General features: G+C 40.8%; 1 protein-coding gene across 5 annotated transcripts in view; it reads left to right on the top strand.

Annotated features, from left to right (window-relative positions):
* Nucleotides 1-24,060, top strand: part of me1 (malic enzyme 1, NADP(+)-dependent, cytosolic) — a 178,390-nt gene that overhangs the window by 69,685 nt on the left and 84,645 nt on the right. For 3 of the 5 annotated variants that reach the window (XM_039805555.1, XM_039805556.1, XM_039805557.1), the window contains exons 2-3: nt 1,580-1,713; nt 7,186-7,335. In XM_039805555.1, coding sequence (XP_039661489.1) covers nt 1,580-1,713; nt 7,186-7,335 — 284 coding nt within the window. Of the gene's footprint in view, nt 1-1,579; nt 1,714-6,478; nt 7,063-7,185; nt 7,336-24,060 lie in introns of those variants that run through there. The other 2 variants (XM_039805560.1, XM_039805559.1) reach the window with 2 other exon arrangements.

The raw sequence follows: 24,060 nt of genomic DNA, 5'->3' as shown, positions 1-24,060 counted from the left end.
GTGTTTCCCCTATTGATTCTCAGCAGCATTCTGCTGTCTGTCCGTGAACAAGTCAAGTGTCTGTAATAAAAGCAGTACAGTTGCGGACTATCTGGTAAAGTCACACACACACCTGGCAATTTTATGTCATTTCAACATTTGTGTACTCACATTGAATTATATAGCTAGAGTACCCGAGTTGGTTACTCACAAAAACAATTGAGACACAGCCAGTAAAGTGATCCCGACTGGCTAATGCCGCCATGCTAACCCTGTTAACTGCAAACGTTACCGGGAGGACCAGGCAAGCGGGCCATGGCTGTTTACAACGTGTAGTTCAGCGGCTGGAGCCGACAACGGTGAGTTATTTTAAGCCACGAGAGGGGGGCTGTAAATCGGGAAGAGAGGACTGTGAGTTTGCAGTGTGTTTAGCGATTGTTGCCGTAATTCTAAGCCAATGAAGTGTGTTCCGTCGGCAAGGTAGTGGTATTTTTAGCGTTTTCGTATTGTAATTCTAAGCCGAGGAAGTGTGCCTGACTGGCGTGTGGAGAGAGAGACGGTGACGTTGTTGTGTTTTTAGCGGTTCATATTTTAAGCCGAAAAAGTGTGTCTGTCAGTTGGTTACAGAGCTCCGCGTGAGCACGGCTTTTATGTCAATATAGCCAGCATCTAACGTTAGCTACTCCGCTCGTTGACATATATAAAAGACTCTGCTGTGCTGTGGTGTAATGTCTGGCTATGTGAGACTAGCATCTAACGTTAGCTACTCTGCTGTGCTGTGAAGTAATGTCTGGCTATGTGAGAAAAGCGTTTAGCAACATTGTTGTGAATGCTGCGGTCTCAGCCTGGCAACCCCCGTGAACTTCGAGTCTGGGCAGGAGGGGGCGGGGGAAACGACTCTCCAGTATTTTGAATTGGTAGTGCAGTAGCTATTTTAACCGCTAGCTGCCAGTATTACATACAATATTACATATTGCACCTTTAAATGACACCAGTAAAACTTGAAAGGTTTGTCATCTATCACTATAGAAGTGGATACCAAAACTTGTGTAATTGATCTTGCTTAAAACCTCTATCTTCTGCAGCTTCAAAGAAGATCAGTTGCAATAACTGATCCCAAGTCACCACAACCTGCCCGAGATCCAGCGCTCTACTAACATTTGATCACGTAAAAGACTCCACAGTATAGAAGTTGTTTATCCTCTTTATTCAAATAACAATGCATTTTGCAATTCTATTTTCAATTTTGTCATGCAATTTGAATATGCATTTTACAATTGACAATTTAATATGCAATGTGGCAATGCAATCCTCAATTCACCTTAAATCATTTTTGACTTAAAATTTTGAATGAAAGCTCAATCAATCAGTTTCATTTTGTCATGTTTTTTTTTTTATCTCTTTGAGGATTTTTTTGCATATTAAATTGTCAATTGAAAAATGCATATTCAAATTGCATGACAACATTGAAAATCTAATTGACGATTGCAAAATACATTGCCATTTGAATAAAGAGGCCAAAAAAGCGTCCATATTTGCCCACTCGGGATGTCGCTGTATATGTCTGGAGGATAATGGAGGTGGTTTGGTGTGTTTGCAGGGCATGGCTTTCTCCCTGGAGGAGCGTCTCCAGCTGGGGATCCACGGCCTGCTGCCTCCCTGCTTCAACAGCCAGGACGTCCAGCTGCTCCGGGTGCTCAAGAACTACGACATGAAGAGGGACGACCTGGACAGGTGGGGCTTACACACAGACAGAAACCTCTACTTACTACCATGGCGTACTATCTTTTTATCATCTTCAAATCAAGTTTTAGAACGTAAGGGATGTCACCTCTTTCAACAGCCAATAGCGAAGTCATCTTGTAAAGTCAGCTACAATAAAATGATCCACAATCCATTTTATTTCTGTTACAAACTGTTAACGGAGGCTCAACGTGCGCCCGCAAGCACGTACGGTCGAGCTAGAGAGTGACTGAAGAGAGCGAATCAGAGAAAAAAACGGACTGACGCGTTGCAAGTAGTTGCAAGTTTCAACTCGTCTCATCGCAAATCTTTGGTCTGAACTGGGCTTAAAGTGATGGTTCGGAGTAATTTCACCCTAGGGTCCTTTGTACCATGACCTCGAGCCAAACACCCCCCCAGAAGCTTTTTTCCCTTGGTCGAACATTGGTTGAGTTAGCGCTATCAGCCGAATGGCTTAGTCCAGGCGCTAATGGGTGTTTGGCTCGAGGTCATGGTGCAAAGGACCCTAGGGTGAAATTACTCCGAACCATCCCTTTAAGAAAAATGTCACAGACAGAAACCTCTACTTACTACCATGACATACTATCTTTTTATCATCTTCAAATCAGTAGAGTTGAGAGCTGAGATTCCCCAGAGGATTCCCCTGCCTCTGTGCACACTGAGAGATCCTTCATTTGGAAGCCTTCGAAACACGAGAGGCTGATTAGCGATTAGCCCTCACAGATCTACATCTCCTAACAGCAAATCTCCACACTCTTCCTCCTCTTTCCCCCCCATTTCTCCGTCTCCTCCCTGTTCTCCTTCATGAGTGTTTTTATAACCTCCCCAGCGACCAAAAGAAAACTTCAGTTCAGTTTTGCATGCTCCATTTAGACACTTAGGAGTCTTAGCTGTTAGCATTATGTAATAAATCCGCCTCATGCTAACATTTCAGTCTGGGCTCTTTGATCAACAAGATCAGGCCTCAAACTGAAGTCAGAGCCTGTTTTACTGTTTTGAATTATATGCATAGTGCTGAATGTTATCTGTGTGTGAAATTGCCTCTTATTCCAGTCTCCAGCTCTCAGACAAGCGTTCCATCAGCTGTCACTCCTAATGTCAAGGATGAGGGAGTTGCTTGTGAGACCGGATTTGGAGTCAACAGGAACTAGACAGCTTAAATGCCGCCTCATTTTCCACCATCACAGCACCAACATCTAAAAACAGTCATTGTGAGCTTGTCATGCCATTCCCATGCCCTATCAATGTCACTGACAATCTGTCTCTGGGCCTCCAGCTTTGGGATTTGGTCCCACGGATTAAAGACTGCTATTTGCTTTCCATTGCTGAAGCCTGCTGTGTTTACTTACAGTATGTTCCCCCACTCTGAATCCTTCTTTGGTATTTACTGCTGAACGCTGCCATTTGTTTTTTACGACCATAACCCATTCTATTTTTACGGAAGAGGAATAGGGCCACATGTGAAAAGTTTATTTGACTTCTGAGTATAAAGGCAGAATTCTGAAGCCCAGTTTAGACCAAAGATTCGCGACGAGACAAAACCGTTTTAGAACGTCGCAGAGAAAAGTTGCAGTGGTCTGAACCGGCCCGTCTCAGCTTGACTCAAACCAGCTGATGGTGTGGCTGCGACTCAGCTGGTCAAATCTCCAGAGGCTGGTTTTAGAATGTAAGGGACGTCAGCTGTTTCAATGGCCAATAGAGAAGTAAGCTTGTAAAGTTGGCTACAATACAATTATCCATAATCCATTTTATTTCTGTTACAAACGGTTAACGGAGGCTCAACATGTGCCCGCAAGCACGTATGGTTGAGCGAGCTAGAGAGTGACTGAAGAAAGTGGGCGCCCAGGACAAAGCTGGGAATCGGAGAAAAAAAACTGTAGCAAGCATCTCACTAACGTTATCCACATTGATATTTAGACGCAACAAATAATATATTTAGCTACAAAAAGCCTGGAAGTCGGTAGTAGGAACAGAAGTAAAAAGAGTAGTTGCTATGGAGATGATTCACAGTCTCGTTGCATTGATGTGAACTGGCAGGTTTTAAAACGCTGTGGACCGACGCGTTGCGAGTAGTTGCAAGTTTCAACTCATCTCATCGCAAATCTTTGGTCTGAACTGGGCTTAAGAAAAAAGTCAGAATTCTGAGATTAAAGTCAGAATTCTGAACTCAAATACATTTTTTCACATGTGGCCCTTATACTCTTCCATATATTTTGATCGGATACCTAGACTCTAGACATTTCTTTACTCTCAGTGGAATTTGTCATGTTTTTGGCAAAAATTTTGGCAAAAAGAACAGCGCTGCAAGCTCATGCATTAATGATTTGTGATGATGGAGTGACTTAAGTCCCTACTGTGGCTCTTTAGTCAACAGAGGAAATTGTTGTTCAAGGGCTTTGCCAGCTAAAATACTGCAGTATAAAAGTGCTACAGCTAAGGGGAAACCTTGTATCCAGTGAGGTTGTTAGAAAGTATAACAAGCTTGAAATTGGCCAGTTGGTCACTCATGCTAAAATAGGTTAAGATAGAGATAGATTATGTCCTGGCTGCTTCAGTAGGTGGACTTTAAAGGAAACACTGCAGTAAGTCAGCATGGATCCTGCTTTATAAAGCAGTGTGTACTGTAAATAGTCCTGTTTCCTGTGTGCGGGTAGTGCTCACGCCTTTTAAGGTTAAGAATGGAGAAAGAAATATTTTGTAATGTCTGCCAGCATGAAATCAAACAATGGCACACTGCAGTAATATGTTAGGATTTGATGTGGGGATTTAGCTTTGTTTGCTAAGTCAGAGCTAATGATTGACAGCGAGGAGTGAAGTCATCACCATGTTGCAATTTAAGCTAGTTGTGAACACAATTCTGACTTTGGGATGTTCTTACTTTACATTCTTAAAGAGGCACCGTGGCTATTTTACAAGATCAGTTTACTCGTCACAACGTGCTTCCATTCCGCCAACAAAGCAGTTGGTAAATGCTATTATTATTTGTCTAAAGTATGTGGCTTTAAAGGGAGATTTCTAAAGTCATCTCAATGTATACTAGGAACTAAAAGTCAAGATATCGCACCTAGGGCTGCAACTAACAAATAGTACATTTTTATTGTCAATTATTTTGGCCATCATTTTCTCAAATATTTGAATCATCATTTGGTCCAAAAAAGGTTAAAAACGAAAAAAACACAAAAAAAACTTCATCGCAGTTTCCTAAGGTCCAATGTGACTTCTTCAAATCTCAAAAATATTGAGTTTACCATAATGTAATACAAGGAAAACTATTAGCTGCAGGTTTGCGTAGTTTCTGTCGCAACCCACGAGGAATTCTAAATAATGACAACAAAACTGTCGGCGCGTCCACATGATACAAGTCTTCCGTGATCAGTTGCTAGTAGCCAAGGAGGACACGGAGGATTAAAAAAACATGATGGACTTTTCAGAAGAGGTCATTATCTTCACTTAAGTTTCTGCTCGCGAAAGTCATCGGACGCCACAATCTTCTGAACATAGCCATACTGAGAAATAGGGTTGGGTATCGTTTGGTTTTTTTCCGATACCGGTGCTAAAATTATACTTTTAAAAGGTGCTGGTGCCTGAACCGGTGCCTGAACTGAAATATATATATATATATATATATATAAAATAATATAATATATTCATAATGTATATAATATAAAATATAAAAATGGAGCACAAAACGACAGTTGGCGACATTAAAGAACTGCTTGTTTATTGCTAAGGCAATATGGTCAAAATTAAATGATTGATTAATAATGTACTAACAATAACTTATAACAATGACTTATTTCACCAGTAAATTGCTGGTAAACAACAAAAACAAGCACCAGATGGGAAAAGGGTATTTTGCAATAACTTTGAATGCACTATAAGGCTGGCGAGTTTCAAGTGAACGCACCGTCTGTGTTGTTTTTCTGCAGCTGCAGTCAGACCGTTACATCCCGCTGTTGGGATCCTCTACAGGGAAATACAGTCACACTTTACACCGCTTAACATAAGCTGTCAGCATTTTAACCGTTGGATTTATTCCAGCTACTAGCTAACGGTAACGTAGCGTCCTGTGCAGCGATGCTTCTGAAAAACAAAAAGTCAGGCACCGAAATTTACGTTGTTATTCGGTCTCGTTACTGACGTGTCGGGGCACCGCGTTTCGGTACCCAACCCTACTGAGAAATATGGAGAGACTGGTCTTAGTTAGTTCATGACTAATTGATAAATTGATAAATCTTTCTGTTAGTGGACTAATTGTTAAAGCTCTAATCTCAGCGGCTTTTCATCAATGTTTACCATTCTGTTGGAAAGGTACGACGCTGGCCACATGTTGATTTAAATGAATGAGGGAAGTAGTCACCGAACGTTGCAAATGATTAATCATTAGTATGTACTAATATACAGTAGGAATATGAACTGTTTTGTAATGATATTGTTCTTAGCCCTAAAAAGAGACATGATGTACTGACATACAGCCTCGTCATGATCACGCTTCTTTTGCTTTGCTTTCTGCAACATTTCATGGTCCTCATCAGCAGATGGAGTTTGCTCAGTTTCATGGAGATAGCACAGCTGTCATCACATGGCCTATCGCCATGACAACTCTGTAAACTATCAGCAGTTGAAAGCTCTGGAAAAAGCTTCTAAGTAGACCTTGAGTTCTTTCCAAAGTAAAAAAAACCATTTGTTCTACATTTACGGTTAGGAACAGGAATATATATATATATATATATATATATATGTACGTATATGCTTGAGTCTACAGCAAATAATCAATCTATGGCAAATTGGATTCATCTCCATACTGTAAGGCATACAGAAATGTGATGAATTGCATGTGACAGAAGCTAATTTGGTTTACCAATATGAAAACAGTACTCCTCAAGAGCAACTATCATCACCGTGTATTGTGCAGCTGCTGTGGCCTAACCTATAGCAGCTTTTTATTCCCTTAACAAGAGGCACCTTGTGCTCTTGGCTCTATGGAAACTCCTCTGATTAGGAATAGAGCCCTTTCTGGCGTGCTCTCCGTAATTTTGGTTCAATGCAAACCCTTTAGTTCCCGGTCAGTCTGTAGAACAAAGAGCTTGTGTAGGCTATCTTAAGGGCTGATTGTTATTCTGTGTATTTTTCCAATCATTTGGAACAAAACCAACACATATCTATAATTATTGAATGTGTGTGCAGAGTCCCTTTCTTCTCTTTCCTTCTTTCTCTCTGTTTTGTAACTACTCACTGCTTTTGCTTTTGCTGGGTTTTACAGTGTTGTTGCCATGTTATCTCTTTTCTCTGACACATTCTCTTTAAAGTCTTTCCTTGCTGTTCCTCCAATCTTGCTTGGTACGTCTCACACAAACACACAGGATTTAACATCTGACTTTAATAAACCCCTGCCCAGTTCAGCAGGTATAGTACGAGATGTTAAAGATTAACGTGCTGTGCTCTCCTCCCTGTCACTCCCAGATATGTGTTTCTGATGGGGCTCCAGGACCGCAACGAGAAACTGTTCTATCGGGTGCTAGCGTCAGACATCGAAAGGTTCATGCCCATCATTTACACCCCCACTGTTGGCCTGGCCTGCCAGCAGTATGGCCTGATATTCAGAAGACCAAGGTGAGACACACTTATCTTAAATTATAAATGTACATTTCCAAGCTGAAGTGCAAAATAAATCATCTTATTTCCTGCTGTGAACTAGCACTGTAAGAAAAGAAATCTGTAGAAAAACAGATAATGTCCTGGCAGAAAATTACCAGTACCTTTTCCGTTAAGTTTACAGACATTTCTGTTAATCCAAGAACGGAACATTCTGTAGATTTACAGTACATCCTTTGAACCTATTACTATGTATGTTAATCCAAAAAATCTATATATGGAAAAACACCTGTAAAAAATCATTACAGAAAATTCCTTCATATTAACACAGTATATTTGCCCATATTTCTAAAGACTTTTTCTAAAAGTGCAGTAGATAGATAGATAGATAGATAGATTTGCTCTGCAAGTCAGTCTGGCGAAGAGCCCATTCAAACCCATTTCCAATGTCCCCAAAATCGAGGCACCAATCACAACCGCTGAGGCGGGCTTTACACCAATCACAACTGTGGAGCTTTACGCAACAACAATAGCGCAGTGACAACCCTTTTTGTTTACATTCAACATGACGGCTACCGAAGCGCAGCGTTACCCGGATCGTTGGTCTGATTGGTTGAAGGACTATCCAATGCGCCCAGAGGCGTTTGAGCGGCGTCCGTTGGTGACGCCCCTTTGGAAATGAACTGTCAATGAACCTTTCCCAGACCCACTCTCAGTTACAACTGAGCAGGGTCTGGGGTCAACCAGGCTAGTAGCTTAGACAACCATAACACAACAAACACATACACACATATTTCACACATACATAAATGTATGGCCGAGTTCTCTTTTGTTTTGGAGTTTTAATGAATTATAAATTTCATCTGAATGCAAGAAATCATGGATTGCTTGAAGTTTGTTAGTTGGATTTTGTTACTTCACAGAACTTTTACATCCAGACTGTGGAGCTCGGACTAAAACCTTAATGTTTTTATCTCATTTTAGCCTTTAATAGACAGGGCAGCTGTAGACAGGAAAGGGGAGAGAGAAAGAGAGAGAGAGAGAGAGAGAGAGAGAGAGAGAGAGAGAGAGAGAGAGAGAGAGAGAAGGTGAAGACATGCATAAAATGGCCGCAGGTCGGACTCAAACCTTGAGCCACTGCGTCGAGGACTGAGCTTCTGCATATGGGAGCCCGCTCTACCAGGTGAGCTACCCAGGCGCCCCGAAAGTGGTGTTTTGAGTCTGAAAAACTTTCACATTTACATGGACTACTTTCTTCAGTTGGAGGGGATGTAATGCTGATCGTGAACTCTTGATCAACTCTTTATCAAAACAAGTATAACTGAATGTTAATGCAATCAGTTAGACTTGGCCACCACAGCTAACTGATAAAGCAGGCAACAGATTTGGCTATAAAATGAAGAGTTAACATGCAAACAGCAGACTTTTTGGTTAGTTCTCTTTTTTCACAAGCAGGAATTCTGTTAAGCTTTTGAGGCATTATTTTGCCTGAAGCTCCATTAAATTGGCAAACTTTAAAAGCGTGCAGGTCTACAAGCATATCTACTAAAGCTACAACAAATTGTCAAATGATTTGATGTATTACAATGAAACCAAAAGCTCAAGGACTCTTAAAGCATGTGTATTTTATGATGGAATTGGTCTTTGATGTTATAAAATCTGAACCAAGTTTGGAGGTTGCGGTAGCTCTTTCAGCTGGAGTTTGGTTAGACAGCTCAGCTCGAGGCGAACCGCTCTAAAGCTGTAGAAATCAGTTTAGGGTTCACCCTGAGTGGATCTGGCTGTGCTCCTAGCAGACAGGCGTTCATTGATTTCCTCTCCTCGTCTATTGTAAACACACCTACACACACACACACACACACACACACACACACACACACACACACACACACACACACACACACACACACACACACCTTTCTGCTAGTATCTGTTTTCCCTCAAATAGGTTCATCAGGTCCAAGTGTCTCACTATCTGACAGGCAACACTCCCTAAGCAGTTACTAATATATTGAGTTGATAGGGCTTTAATTCTCAGTTCTGCATTCAGCGCCTCACTCTGTTTTACTTGGCCCTGCCTCCCTGCATTTCACCGTACTGAGGTGGTTACAAGTGTTGGTTTAGTTTTTACTCTAATAAGACTGATAGCAGAAAGACCACCCTAGTCAACTGTCCTTGACATGCTCTTACACTCACTTACCGCTGTTAGCCCCAAATTACTCACTCCTTTAAAGACCTAAAAGGATGCATACAGGCCAACTTACAGTGGTTAGCTATAGCTAGCAGGCATTTCACGAGATCTAATGGCCATTGGTAGACTGGATAAACCCAGCCCGATCTGCCAGCGATTGGATTTCTCCCTGCAGCTCAGGCTGGAAACCTGCTTCCATTACAAATCTGCGGGGACCAATCACAAACTGTCTTATCCACCTGGCGTGCTATTGGCGGGTTTAACACGATGACGATAGAGAAGTGATGGCAAGCAGCTTTTTGTTTACATTCAACATGGCGGCCACCGAAGCGCAGCCAATACATCCATGAGCGCTGTCGTTGCTACGTCACCCGGATCGTTGGTCTGATTGGTTGAAGGACTATCCAATTGCGTACAGTCATTTGAACTATGCCCGTTGATCACGCCTCTTGTGCAGAGAAAATCCAGAGCAGACTCCCCAGACTAATGTTCAATCTTAAAAGACTGAGCTTGGTCTGGTGATAGCCAGACTATGCCATTGGCTGAAATTTTAACAAACAAGCTACATTTTGACAATTGGCATGTTTTAGCTAACGTGATGTGCCAGATGGTTTGTTACACAGAACCATCTAAGAAGCCAGCATGGGAAACTATTTGGGAAAGGGCAGGCACTTTCAAAAAATACCTGGCTGGCAATTGGATAAACCATCAGTCTATCAGTTATTATGAGTTCCAATTGGTTTCTTGGCAAGACCCGCCCTACGAAGCAGCTCAATTTGTTGTGGTTAGGCATTGACCTTGGGTAGTTAAGGTCAGAATAGCCAATTGGTCAGGGGACAGGACCAGAACAAATCGGGTTCCGTTACCTCACACGCCTGGCCAATCGTAGCACGTGGATGCTATTGAAGGGCTGGTCTTGCCTAGAACTGCAGTGGGTTCCATAATAACGCATCTATCACGTCCACCATCGTTGTTTTAAACAAACAGTCGCAGCCATCACAAACCCCTAAACTACGTAGCTATAGCTGCCAGTAGCTCCTCACCAGAGGCTGATTGGTTCAGTACGCTTCTGTTTGGACACAAATGCTTTACTTGAAGCCTGACAAGATAGATTTTCGTGGCACGTGTGATCAGGTGATTCTCGCGTGATCTTGTAATATCATGAGAATCAGTCCCATCATTTCCCCCTATTGTGCAATTACTGTACTTCTTTAGCAGTGCCAGCATTTTCCAAACACTACTATTCACTAATGGCTTAACATAAGTTGTGAAACCCCAGTTTCCCTCATGTTTTCCAAGCATTTTTATTACAGATGCCTACCTTGGGTATTTAAAAATACTTGGGAGCAAGTTCTCCCATGGACATAACTTTGTTTTCCAACACCTCCCTGTTTCCCCATCCCTGCAGAACTATGTGGAAAATATTCTTAGCATGCTTCCCTTCCTCTCACACTGAGCTGGCTGGAGGAGTCATTTTATATACTCCCTCAATCTCCCAGCACAGTGGGCGAGGACCTGCTGCCAGAGGCTCCGGGGTTTGGAGTTTGTCAGTCAGTTTTAGGTAGATTTAGGTATTGTAGCAAGGCTGTTTCTCTCTGCTCACCATGCCTGACAAAGGGAAATGTGCTGAGACCATGATACATATGAGTCTGAATTTGTTGTATCTGTGTATTGTCTCTAACTTTTTAGACATGCTAGTGAGGTGGCTCTAAGGAAGGCAATGTCAGTCGATCTGTCCACCTTTTTGGTCTGAAGACTGAAATATCTCAACCATTTTCAGTTTAGCTTGGTAGCTTGGTAGCTTGAAGTGTGTTATTTCCCAAAGCGAAGGGATTTTGAGAACGACAACACACAGAAAGTGGAAGGTGAGGGACATGTCCGACAATTATCCTGGAAACGTACTTCCGTTGATCCAAACTAAGTACACCCTCACAGAGCCGCTGGCATGGACTCTATGATCTTGACAGATCAGATCATTTCTCTAATCTCTTCCCTGTGTCTGAATGTAAGATATTCTTCTCGTTTCTATCTAAATCTATACACCGGCATGCTCTAGAAATGGCTGTAATGGATTGTGCGGTGTGTGTGTGTGTGTGTGTGTGTGTGTGTGTGTGTGTGTGTGTGTGTCTTCCATTCGGACCACCATAGCAGCAGATTAGGTCGCTAATCACTGGCTCTCAGGTATAAAGACGTTCTGTGTGGAGGCAGCAGCCTCTCCTTGTCTTGCCTGACGTTACCAGCTAATCTGCTTCATGGAGACTTAACACTCCGACACCAGGCTCTGTACCACAGGCCAAAGGCCAAGCCCCATTAAGTGTCAAAACACGGCTGATTCACTGATCTTTAGATGGGGCCGAGGCAGGAAGGAGAGCTGGAAAAAGGAACACATTCACATCATCAGAAGATTAGTGGACATGCTTACCTGTATTGGTGTATAAGCTTATGAGCGGACAAAGTGTTTAGCAGAGAAAGTTGGTCTGTCTTCATCACCACACAAAGTTTGTTTTAGTTTACACAATAAATGTGGGTTATGTACTTTGTTTGACAGCTAAAAGTACTCAGTTGTGATAAATGATAATGCTTAGTAGCGGAAAAATTATTCCAAGTACTGCATGAAAGTATTTAGGTTTACTTCAGTCATTTCCAGTGTCAGCGTGCCCTCTGTGGTGCACTGCTACAGAGTGTTTAGATAAACTTGTAATAGGCCCTTTTAAAGTAAGAGTCCGCTTGTTCAAGAAGCTCTCGAGGTAAGTGACACAAACCAATCCATCTTACTGCTGGAGATTAATGATCATTGGTAGCCCATTAGTGGATTCCTGGTGAAGATTCAAGGGTCAGCGACTCCGCTACTACAGCTGTCTGTCAGTAAGACGGGCATTCAAAAACTGCTAGCAGATGCTTTCTTCTTCTGCCTTTTTTTATACTGTATTACTGCCAGTTTAACTGAAGATAAAAAAAAAAAAAGAAATCCATCTATTTGATAGTACATTTCCAGTATAAAGCCTGATGTCTGCTCTCTGTGTGTTGCTGTTCATAAAATCATTTTGCTACGGTAAAACAACAATCTTCAAGCTAGCAAGCTACATGCTGAAAATGGCAACTTTTGAAGAAAATTTAGATTGTGCAATATGCAGGCCTGTTTGGTTGTAAAGATTTACAAGGAATATGTTTACAGCACTTACTATCTAACTGGGGCATTTTGGGACCGATATGAGAGGATTGCTGTGGACGAAGTACACACAACAATACACTATAGGGCTTTGACTCCAAACTTCGTTATTCGAATATAATTTGAATATTTAAAAAAATATTGATATTCAAACGAATATTAGGAAGCCCTTAATATTCAAACCTGTTATGGGCATTGTTTTTTGTAAATGTGTTTGCTTGTAAACGCTGTTTTCAATTCAGATTCCGAGGCTTTTTCACGCATTTCAAACTCTCACTTGGTCGTGTTGCCTGCCTATTGACAGATACACTTCCCTCTGGTGGACAGAACATATAAGAAGTTTGATACCAATATGTCCTACTGAAGGCATTTAATGGTCAAAATATTATTAATAAATATTCAAATATATTCAAATATTAATATTAATAAACAAACGAACTTCGAATATGATTTTTGGGCAAAAGTCAAAGCCTTACTGGTAAGAGCAAATTACATTTAACCATGTATCCAGCTCATTCAAATAGCTCATTATACTGTATTGTGTAAACCAGTAACATCATTTAATATTGCATGTGGCGTCTTCTTTTGTGGGGTGCAAATGTTCCAAAACAAGTTCCTTTCCGAGACCATTTTGAAGAGCCACTGTCGTTGCATCTGTCACTTAGCGCGGCCCAAGATGATTGTGATTGGTTTAAAGAAATGCAACCCAGATCATTTTCTCCTATCCTGGAATGTAGCCAGACCTTACTCCACAGTCTGGCAATGGATGACTAATTTGATATGAACTGAATTTCTTGTTGCTGACAGTAAATATAAATATACATTATATTGAATACAAAGTACAATATTGTGATCCTCATTCTAACTCAGAATTGTAGGTCTGAAATGAGGCACGACTTGAAGTACTGTATTGTAATATAACCTGAATATAGCCATGATTGGGTCTTGTAAGGCTGGACTTTGCTAAACCCAGAGGGAGAGCTGCACGAGGTAATAAAGGCCTAATGAAAGGCATCAGCTGCTGAAGTTGCCTCAGCCACCTCTGAAGTGGCACATGCTGGATGATGAAGTGTTCCAAACTTGCAGATTAGGGGCTTCTGAGCTGTGATCTCACCCCTTTCAGGCCCACACACAGTGTTACACTGCTAGTGTGTGGGAGAAACCATTTCATTTGGATTGTTGAGCATCCATGGCAAGTAGAAAATAGCCATGCCCTTACCATTAATCCACACATGATTATTGAACCGTGACGACTTGCTTTAAACCATGAATAAGAAACAACTCATTCCACATAGCCCAAGCCCAAAGAGAATGTGTTGTCTGATTATGACTGATTCCACATTTTTGCCCTTCGGTAGACCATGAGAGAAACTCAGAATAGGCTGTGTTTAATGGGAGAAGCATTGGAGAAGTAGGGAGGAGAGACATGGTTTGGAATTACACTGACCTCGTGGCAAACATTTGGGATTAATTCCACCCTGGACTTTGAGGACCTTGTATAACAATATAGAGCTCGTGTCTGAGGAACTTTTAGAGCCAGTTAAAGCAAAGAAACTTAAGGGCACAGTAGACTGCAAAAAAACTTTCCTTGCAGTATCCCTTAGTATAATAAATGAATGTATCCGCTACTACCCAACATGAATCCACAGCAGTCTTGTCACTTACTGTGTAAACATGGAAAGTAATCAAACAAAATATATGTTTTGAATAACTGTCTACTCGGCTAAGACTACCTGGCTGAATTGTCTGTGACCTGCAGTACCGAGAACTATTGCTAATTCAAACTGCCATAACTTTTCCATGACTTACAGTAGAGTGGTGTAGCATGGCTGGAGAGCAAGGTGGTTGGATTTGGCTCAGTAATTTGTTGAAGCCAGTTTGTTCCATTGTGTCTCTTAGAAACAACCGTGAAATCATTGCAAACATATTGGTGTAGGTTTTTGGTTGGGCTCACGGCTGTCAGCCTAAAAGCCTGCCTGGCAGTCTCTGTCACTGTCTCGCTGTAACAGGGAGACGGTTAGTTGGTCAGGATCCAGTCAGGGTCTGTGAACTCTGGGGTTGTCAGCTCCCAGCTTCAAGTTTTTATTCGACAACTGCTGTAAGCAACATTACATAAACCCTGAGAATGGCTCAGTAAAAAACATACAGGCAGCTTCTTGTGTAGGGTGTGAATGCAGAGTTTTATTGAAACAGCATGAAGAAAATTAGCATCAATGTCATCATTTTCACAACTGTGTTTCACTTTCTGACCAATTGCTTTTAAGTCCAACTGAAAATAAACTGGATATCTGGAGTAGCAGATGAGAATGTGACACGGATATAGTGCATGCAAAAGCCCAATCAGATCCAAATTGTTGCCACGATTTGGTACTCTGATGAAGCTCTGATGAGGTTTGGACTTTGGATTAGTGAAGATAATGGAGTTTGACAGTTCGTAGTCCCCAGGCCAGTTAACCATCTAATTTAAGTTCCAGAAGCAATTGTGTTTTTTCTTTGTAACCAAAGGTGACCATGGGAGGGAGGGTGACGTACAAGGAGACTTCACACTTTTCCTCAATTTATGGAGTATCTAATGACCTCTGATGCAGTCATCAGTTAAAATATGGGTGACCTTTGAAAACCAGTTTGTGAATATCAAAAAGCAAGCAAGTACTTAGTAAATACTACAGGCCAAAATCACTTCTAATGTATTGCTCCCTTCAAATGGACCTCGTTAGCTTGTGGTTACGACACTGGAAGACATGGGAAGTCGTGACAACACCACTGCTAGGCAACAGCAACATTGAAGCCACTGAGGCTAGCAATTTAGCAAGCTAGTAGGGATGGGAAGACCGGTTCTTTTAAGGAACCCGGCTCATGAATGACTCATGTGATTCATAGTGTGTCTCAGTGTCTTCATGTTCGCAAATCTAACATCAGATCACTACAAGCGAACGGGTAACGTAATGCAGGAAATGCAAAGGCATAATGACAGGGAAAATATGAGGCCGTTGAGAATATCGTGCTGCAGGGATGACGTATTTTTTTAGGCTGACCCGAAAGTTAGCATCGCCCTGCTTCCCCTTGACAAAAAGGAATTCAGATTTTTCCTTTTATTTTTGGATCATATCAGAAAAAAAGCTCTCTGGCAAACAAACGTTAATGATACTTGCATTTTTTGTTCAGTAAGATAATCTTCACAAATAAACACTACATTTATGATTTTTGAAGCGTAAATGCAATCACCAGAAGTTCGAAGCTAACGTTAAGCTATAATCAAACTGCACCACGGTCGCATGCACCAACGGCTTCCCATGGATGTTTGGAGTGATGGCGTTTATAGTCTCAGTTAGCCACTTGTTACCAACCGCCTTTTTAGAAATTGCTTATATGTGAAAATTAAGATAAGATATGAAAAACGTTATTGTCTGTCACAAGTGACAAATATTCGTCTTTGACAGGGCAGGTTAAAATGCAAATGACAAATACATATAGGAACTGCTGTAAGCAACATTACATAAACCCTGAGAATGGCTCAGTAAAAAACATACAGGCAGCTTCTTGTGTAGGGTGTGAATGCAGAGTTTTATTGAAACAGCATGAAGAAAATTAGCATCAATGTCATCATTTTCACAACTGTGTTTCACTTTCTGACCAATTGCTTTTAAGTCCAACTGAAAATAAACTGGATATCTGGAGTAGCAGATGAGAATGTGACACGGATATAGTGCATGCAAAAGTGTTAATCTGCACCATGAAATTACCAACTTCTTCACAACCGCACTCCTGCTCTCCCTCTGACAGATAGAGACTCTGGGCTAGATTTACTAACACTAGCGCAGTTTGCGCTGCGTCCGTTTATGCGAGTTCGGTAATAGCGCACGCTATGCTTCCACAGTTTGCGTAGTATTTATCAACCCTGACACCCATCAGGCAATCAGCGTCTTTCTCCGCCCACTATACCGTAAATTGCGCTGTAGCAAAGCGGTACTGGTGCTATGATATGGCTGAGTGCAGACTGTGATATTCCCACTGCTGATGCTATGACTGTTTGAAATGATCCTGATGCCAATATTTGTAATGTAGCGAGGAGTTTAACAACTGGTGGAATGGGATGTGAACGCTGAGTGGGAGATTCAATTTCATCTTTGATTTCTTCCAGTAACTCTAATATTGCATGTCTGCTTGATCTGTAACGCTAAATTATGTTGTGTTCACTGACAAAGTGTGATTTTTCTGTTAAAAATATTTTCAGCCTCGCCTATGTCTTCGTCTTGCTCAAATTGCTGTTGCCATTTCACCAGCGGCATATAAAGGTCTACGAGGAAACTCGATTGCGGCTGGTTTAGACCTGCTTTTAAGAGGCGGAGAATTTCTCCCGCAGAATAGAGGCGCGCTCCTACTGACAGTCTTTGTAAATACCACGGGATATATAATTAGGTGCACTTTGCGCTTATCCTCCCACCTTTTTGGGTGGAACTCCCACTTTCCCCACGACCCTCCCACGAACGCATATTGAAAGCGGTACTTGTCTCTTCTCGCTCATGTGGCAGACAATCTGCCATTTTACCCAAGTGCGCCCTGTTTGTAAATAGCCCGCATCGGTTACGTCCGTCTTTGCGACCAATTAGCGCCTGGAAACAGGCGCAAACGGCTTGATAAATCTAGCCCTCTGAGTCTGGCACAACCACCTCAACCAGAATCTAAGCTTTCCAATGATAGCGCCAGTTGCTGGTGAGAAATGTTTTCGAGAAAATTAACATTGAACTTACATGAAATGTTATCATATTTGCATTCTGCATAAATCTCTGCACACCCATTACTCTCTGTGTAATATCTCACAAACTCTTCACTCAATACATGCATCGGTACAACAAGCGGGTCCCGGGTAATCCGGTTTTGAAATTGCAACAAATTTCTACATGGTCTCCATCTTTTGGTCAAAATTATAATGTAGTTTCATGTAAACTATTTATGTCAGCACAGACATTTATATATATATATATATATATACTGTATATATGCCTTGGCTTGTGCCCCAGTGCAGCTCTAGGTCTAGTGACATCCCCTGGGGCAGTGTCCCCATTTTAAGTTTACAAAGATAAAAACATTACCTGTTTTGGAGATATTTACGCTCCTGAGCTGAAAATGTCCCCAGATTTTGTCTCAGAAATCGGGTCACCTTAGTTTTAGGTCAGGTGCTTCATCGTCTTGATCACAAATTGATAAGGGTGAAGTGTCAGAGGAGAGGTTTTTAAGGAAACAAAGTTGCACCTGTCATGTGTTGAACAGAAATGTGAGTCATATGAGTCAGAGGGCAGTTTGCTTTTTTGTGTGTGTGTGTGTGTGTGTGTGTGTGTGTGTGTATATATAAACAAATTGAAACAAAATTGAATTTCCCCTTGTGAGATTAATAAGAAATACATTATTATTATTATTAAAGCATGTATGAATGTAAGCATACCTGCAAATGTCATTTTGGTCTGAATAAATCAGTCTTCCCATGGCGCTGTAAGCTACAGGGCTTGGGAGGTCTGTTTCTGTGGCAACCCAACTGTAGTACAGAAATCGGAAAATAACTTGCAGCCTATTGAAATAATCCTAAAATGTATTTTTCTGAATCATAGGTTATGTTTGCATGAATATTAATGAAGGTATACAATATTATTTAGGAGGGAGCTTGCCGTCCTACAAGTTTTTAGTTTGTTTCTTACATTATAATTGTTTCCACCTCGGGCTCAGCCTGCGAGCCGTCAATCAAACACATAGACTGACACACCCCTCTTAAAGAAGACACAGAAAGGAGGAAAGAAGATCTTTTTTTCCTTTTTTAATAATGTGATTTCAGTTTGACTTTACTGGACCTGCTGAATGATGCATTAATATAAGACTCTTCTTCCCCACCAAGGCCAAAATTATAGAGCAGTGTTCGGTTTGGTTGCAATCCCCTCACCGTCTCCACTGGTTACATATTGGTGCGCAGTAGTAATATTTATCCAGCCCACACTGGAAAAAACGACTTTCTGATTATCCCATGATCATCTGATGCTCTGAGTGAATCACACTCAGCCTGATTTGAAGTTTTAAAGCAAACCCTAAGGTGCCCTAAAATTCATCCAGCATATGTCACACAAGTTGGCAATGTCACACAGGTAGATCATCTCTAATAGCTTTAATGTGAATTTCAAAGTGTATTAGAAATAAGAGGAAAAAATCTGGAATGACAAACAAAAACTAAAATTAAAGTGAACCAATTGCCCATGCGTCCCCTACAATAATATTTATGGATGTAGCTTTTTATCTCCCTGCCTTGAGAAACTGTGCTAGAACCATAAAACCTACAAGTGGGAGAGGTTGGTGACTTTAATACGATGCCTCATGGAATTACCCTGTTTGCAAATGTTGGCCACTTCCACCACTATGTACGTATACGCTCTGTATGTTTTAACAATGTTATCTTTTCTTTACAATTACAGCTGCAAGGGCCCTATAAATCCTCAAAGATACTGACAATTGAAATAAAACTTTACCATTTCTTTATTAAACCTGTCATGGCTGAAATGTGTGCATATTGTTTGGGTGCCAAAGCAAATCTTGGAGGTGGCGTTTCCAGAGCTAATGTAGGAAGGTTGCCAAATGCTCAGCAGAGTGGTTTCATGTGGCTGGCGTCATTCCTGTGTGACTCGTAGCAGCCAGATGGGTATGTGGGATGTAATACAGCACATATATGTAATGCATATGTATGTATGCGGGGTCACACTTACTGTCAGAGGTAGGTTATTGACCATGTGTTGGCAGATTTGTGGCCACAAGCTGGATATTGCTAGCAATTTTATCATTGTTTCCATTATCATTACCATTGAGCTGCCTTCCAGTATCCTCTGGTACACACAGAAACACGGCAACCAACCGTAACTTTGTACTAACTGCTTTCCTGCTATAACTGTTCCAAAAGTGAAGAAAATGCAAAGGGATTCCCTCACACTCAGGAGTTTTATCACAAGAAGAAGACAGAGATCACATTTAAGTGTCAAAAGATCAGTGTTACATCTTCGATTTGCTGTATTGTTCACGTGTACACCACTACCGCCATTCATGGAAAAATGCCTCAGTAATTAGTTGAAGTCAGATTTTTTTTCACCCGGGATTGAGTAAAAACTCCAAACAAAAATTTTGCTCAAGTCCAACCTTTTTGGCACATCGTTCTCTACAATCTGCTCTCCTTCTGTTTTATGTCGGGTGTTAAGCTCACATTGTTATGGCCTAATGGAATGATGCAAAACAAAAAATGCAATGCCAGCCCAATCAGATTCAAACTGTTGCCACGATTTGGTACTCTGATGAAGCTCTGATGAGGTTTGGACTTTGGATTAGTGAAGATAATGGAGTTTGACAGTTCGTAGTCCCCAGGCCAGTTAACCATCTAATTTAAGTTCCAGAAGCAATTGTGTTTTTTCTTTGTAACCAAAGGTGACCATGGGAGGGAGGGTGACGTACAAGGAGACTTCACACTTTTCCTCAATTTTTGGAGTATCTAATGACCTCTGATGCAGTCATCAGTTAAAATATGGGTGACCTTTGAAAACCAGTTTGTGAATATCAAAAAGCAAGCAAGTACTTAGTAAATACTACAGGCCAAAATCACTTCTAATGTATTGCTCCCTTCAAATGGACCTCGTTAGCTTGTGGTTACGACACTGGAAGACATGGGAAGTTGTGTCAACACTACTGCTAGGCAACAGCAACATTGAAATCACACAAAAAAAACCCAAAAAATTTTTTTTCATGTTCGCAAATCTAACATCAGATCACTACAAGCGAACGGGTAACGTAATGCAGGAAATGCAAAGGCATAATGACAGGGAAAATATGAGGCCGTTGAGAATATCGTGCTGCAGGGATGACATATTTTTTTAGGCTGACCCGAAAGTTAGCATCGCCCTGCTTCCCCTTGTGTAACTGTTCAGTGTAGTGAGGGCAGTGTGGATGAAAGATTCCCAAATATGTATCGTGTTGTTTAGTTTGGAGGACTTGTCGTTCATCCTTCTGGGAAACTCCAGAAAAAAAATAAAAAGCCATAAACTCGGTTCATATTAAAGCGTAACTCTCGCCAAAATGCAACCTATGGTCTTTTTTTGTGAATGTACCCAAGTCAAACTTTAGTTTAAACGCATAATTAGGACGGAAAAGCCACTTTTAAGATTTTGGTCAAATGGCCTCAAATAGTCAAAAAGTGTCGAGGAAATGTCATTCTTATATGAGGCTCATTTTTCAACTATAAGGTCAATATTGTTTTTCACTAACAACAAAACAACAAATTATCCATGCATTTATATGGAACTAAGCTTTAGGAGCTTTCCATCTTTCCTCTCCTCCCGGTTACGTTGCATTCTGAGATCAACTCTTTTTGACTGGCGAGATGGAGGTGAGCGGAAAAACCAACTGCTACGGTGAGTTGTTCAAAACCTTTCTTTTTAGTAAACTCTGGGTACGCAAACAGTGTTGTCAATGCTGAGTTCATGTGTAGAGCCCCTGGTGATATATGTTGTGTCGAGCCTTCTTAAAAATAGTGATTTTGATGCTATCATAGTGCACCTAGCACTCCCATTCTAAAGGCCATTTGACCCAAAACGATAATACGGTCAATCTTAAAAGGCGTTTCTGTCCTAATTATGCTTTTAAACAAAAGTTTGACTCAGGTACATTCACAAAAAGACCCTAGGTTGCATTGTGACAAGAGTTACACTTTAATATGGAGCCTAGCAGACCAGTAAAAACGATGTGAAACTGGGTCAGCCTGATGGAGACCCAGTCATCACTGACTATAATAGGTAAGTCAACAGATCACTTAATCACCTTCTAACGGTACCACTTTCATATCTGCACTAAGATAAGACCATACTGAAAATACTGTATGGCCTACAGTATCTGACACTAATATCTCCAGCTACAGCTCTGCTTCTTTTTTGTCAGTTCAAAAGGTCCCTCTGCTTAGGTAATGGATGTGGTAAGAAAGCGTTAAAAGCTAATTTCTCTTTGTTTTGACAGCTCATCAGCTCTCAGCTCCGCTTTGGATGTGAACACTTGTAGTCCTGTCATGCATTTGGCCCGAGGTCAGAAACTGAAAAACTTGCCAATATCCATTTGCATTCAGGGGCTGCGTGTGTTGTGGAATCAATCAAAAAGGCTTCCAGACTGTACATTTTCTTTAAATATCATTTTATTTCATTCATATTCACCACAGCATTAAATGTAACTGGTGGAAAATCTATGGAAGGCTCTTGATCTGACGAAAGACCGAAGTCAGAGAGAGGGAAAATGGATTATTCAGTGCCAGTGATTGTGGACTATTACCTATAATACACTTTCATTATTTGAAATCATTTCAAAGAGAAAACGATTACAACAGCAGCATGCTAACAATTTACATGGATGTAATAAAAAGGTTACAAACCATTACTATGAGCTAGGGCTGGGCAATATGGAGAAAATCAAATGTCACGATATTTTTGACCAAATACCTCGATATCGATACCGCAATGATATTGTAGGGTTGACTACTGGTGCTTTCACAAAATATTTACACAATGAGATTTTTGATAACTAATCATCAGTAACGTGGATATAATGACTAAGTGGGTAAAGGCAAATAATAGAACAGTTACAACAGTCTGGTAAGTTCAGAACATGACATCACTTTACTGTAATGCAGCCTTTAAAACCAGGAAAAGACAACACTTATGTCATATCACGATATTACGATATCCAAAATCTAAGACGGTATCTAGTCTCATATCACGATATCGATATAATATCGATATATTGACCAGCTCTACTATGAGCAGTATATTAATCACAATATGTATGGTTCATACACACATTATGCATGCTTCATACTTTCAGAGCTATTTCAGACATAGGAGGATACTGATTTGACCATCAAAATAATGCATATTTTCTGACATGCATAAAGTACACCAAAATCATTGTTACATATCGCTGCTGTTGAGCCGACACCTTGTATCTCCATATTTTATCATATTATTTCTTTTCATAAATCAATGCTATTAGTCGTCCTTCACGTCTGTCTGGGTTTTACAAATATTTAAACAGTGACGAGAAGATTTCATCCGACTTTTTCGAAGGTAAATAGCTAAATATAATGTTTTTAAATTAGCTTTTTTTTTTCTTTCTGAGAAGCAACGGTTTTGGACATAGAAGGGTTTTGCCCTTTTAATCACAGAAAAGACTTAAACCCTTTTGAGTTTGAATAGTTAAAGTTCAGAATATTAATCACTAATCCATTAAGATTTCTGTAAGCTTTGTATTTGTGAAGATGATTAAATTAATCATTGTGGGCAATGAAATCAAATTCCATTTAGGTAGAGCATATTTTGGCAGAGCACACTGGACTTTAAGGGAGATCTCTGAAACCATCCTGCTGTTTCACAGCATTCATATTTCCTCTTGTATGAGGCACTGTCTGAGGTCAAAGGTACTTTTATGTTATATAAAATGTTTATGTTATATAGAATAAGAATGACGAGGGGTTGTTGATGATTCTGGGTACATTTGAGCTCTTAATTCCGGAGAGAGTATGCATGGTTTCAGTGACATGACAATTCAAAAACACAATAGTCCTTTGGGTAAATTGACCTTCTGGTTTTTCTGGATGATGTCACTGCGAGATGATTGGTTTGTGTGGCCTCTGACCACTCTACAGGAATGGGACCTGACCCCAGGTGAGTTTCCTTTTTGACTCTCTTTGATCTGTTTTCATTACATGAGACTTGACCTCTCCCCTGGCATCCTGAACATTCTCTTTGGTTTAGGCTTCAGTATTACATCACTGAGAGCTAATGTAATGCTGAAATGTCGCCTACAGAGCAGTTGCATGTTAACAGGGCACATATTCTTGTTGTATGACCGATGGTAGAATTGCTGAAAAGCTTCCATAAAAAAGTGATATGGAATACAAAATAAATGTAGAACGAATGTGGCCCTCTTTAAGCAAATAAATAAATTAAGATTAGAAAAAAGATTGGGGTTTGGATCAAAACACTGGCCCATTATGTACTAATCCCGGGACACAAACACATGTTTCCTGGGTGAAAGTCTTGTGTTCGTGTTCCTTCCTATTCGGACCAGAGCGCTCTTGTACAGCTGCACTCACTGTGGTGCATACAACAATAAGTACGTGGAATAAGAATTACAGTGCATTACTTTTCATAGCTATATGTACGAATGGTTCATGAGAACAGCCTGAACCATGACCTAACCCTAACAAAAACCAAATCACGATATTTCCCTAAACCTAACCAAACCTTCACCATAGCTAACTAAATGAACCACAATCTCCACAGGTATCTTATTCAGGTTCTCCAAGACAAGACATTTATCCAGG

Source organism: Perca fluviatilis, chromosome 7 (assembly GCF_010015445.1).
Source record: "Perca fluviatilis chromosome 7, GENO_Pfluv_1.0, whole genome shotgun sequence".
In the NCBI taxonomy this organism is placed as follows: Eukaryota; Metazoa; Chordata; class Actinopteri; order Perciformes; family Percidae; genus Perca; species Perca fluviatilis.
Note: the sequence above shows the minus strand (reverse complement) of the source record. Positions and strands in the feature narration are given on the sequence as shown.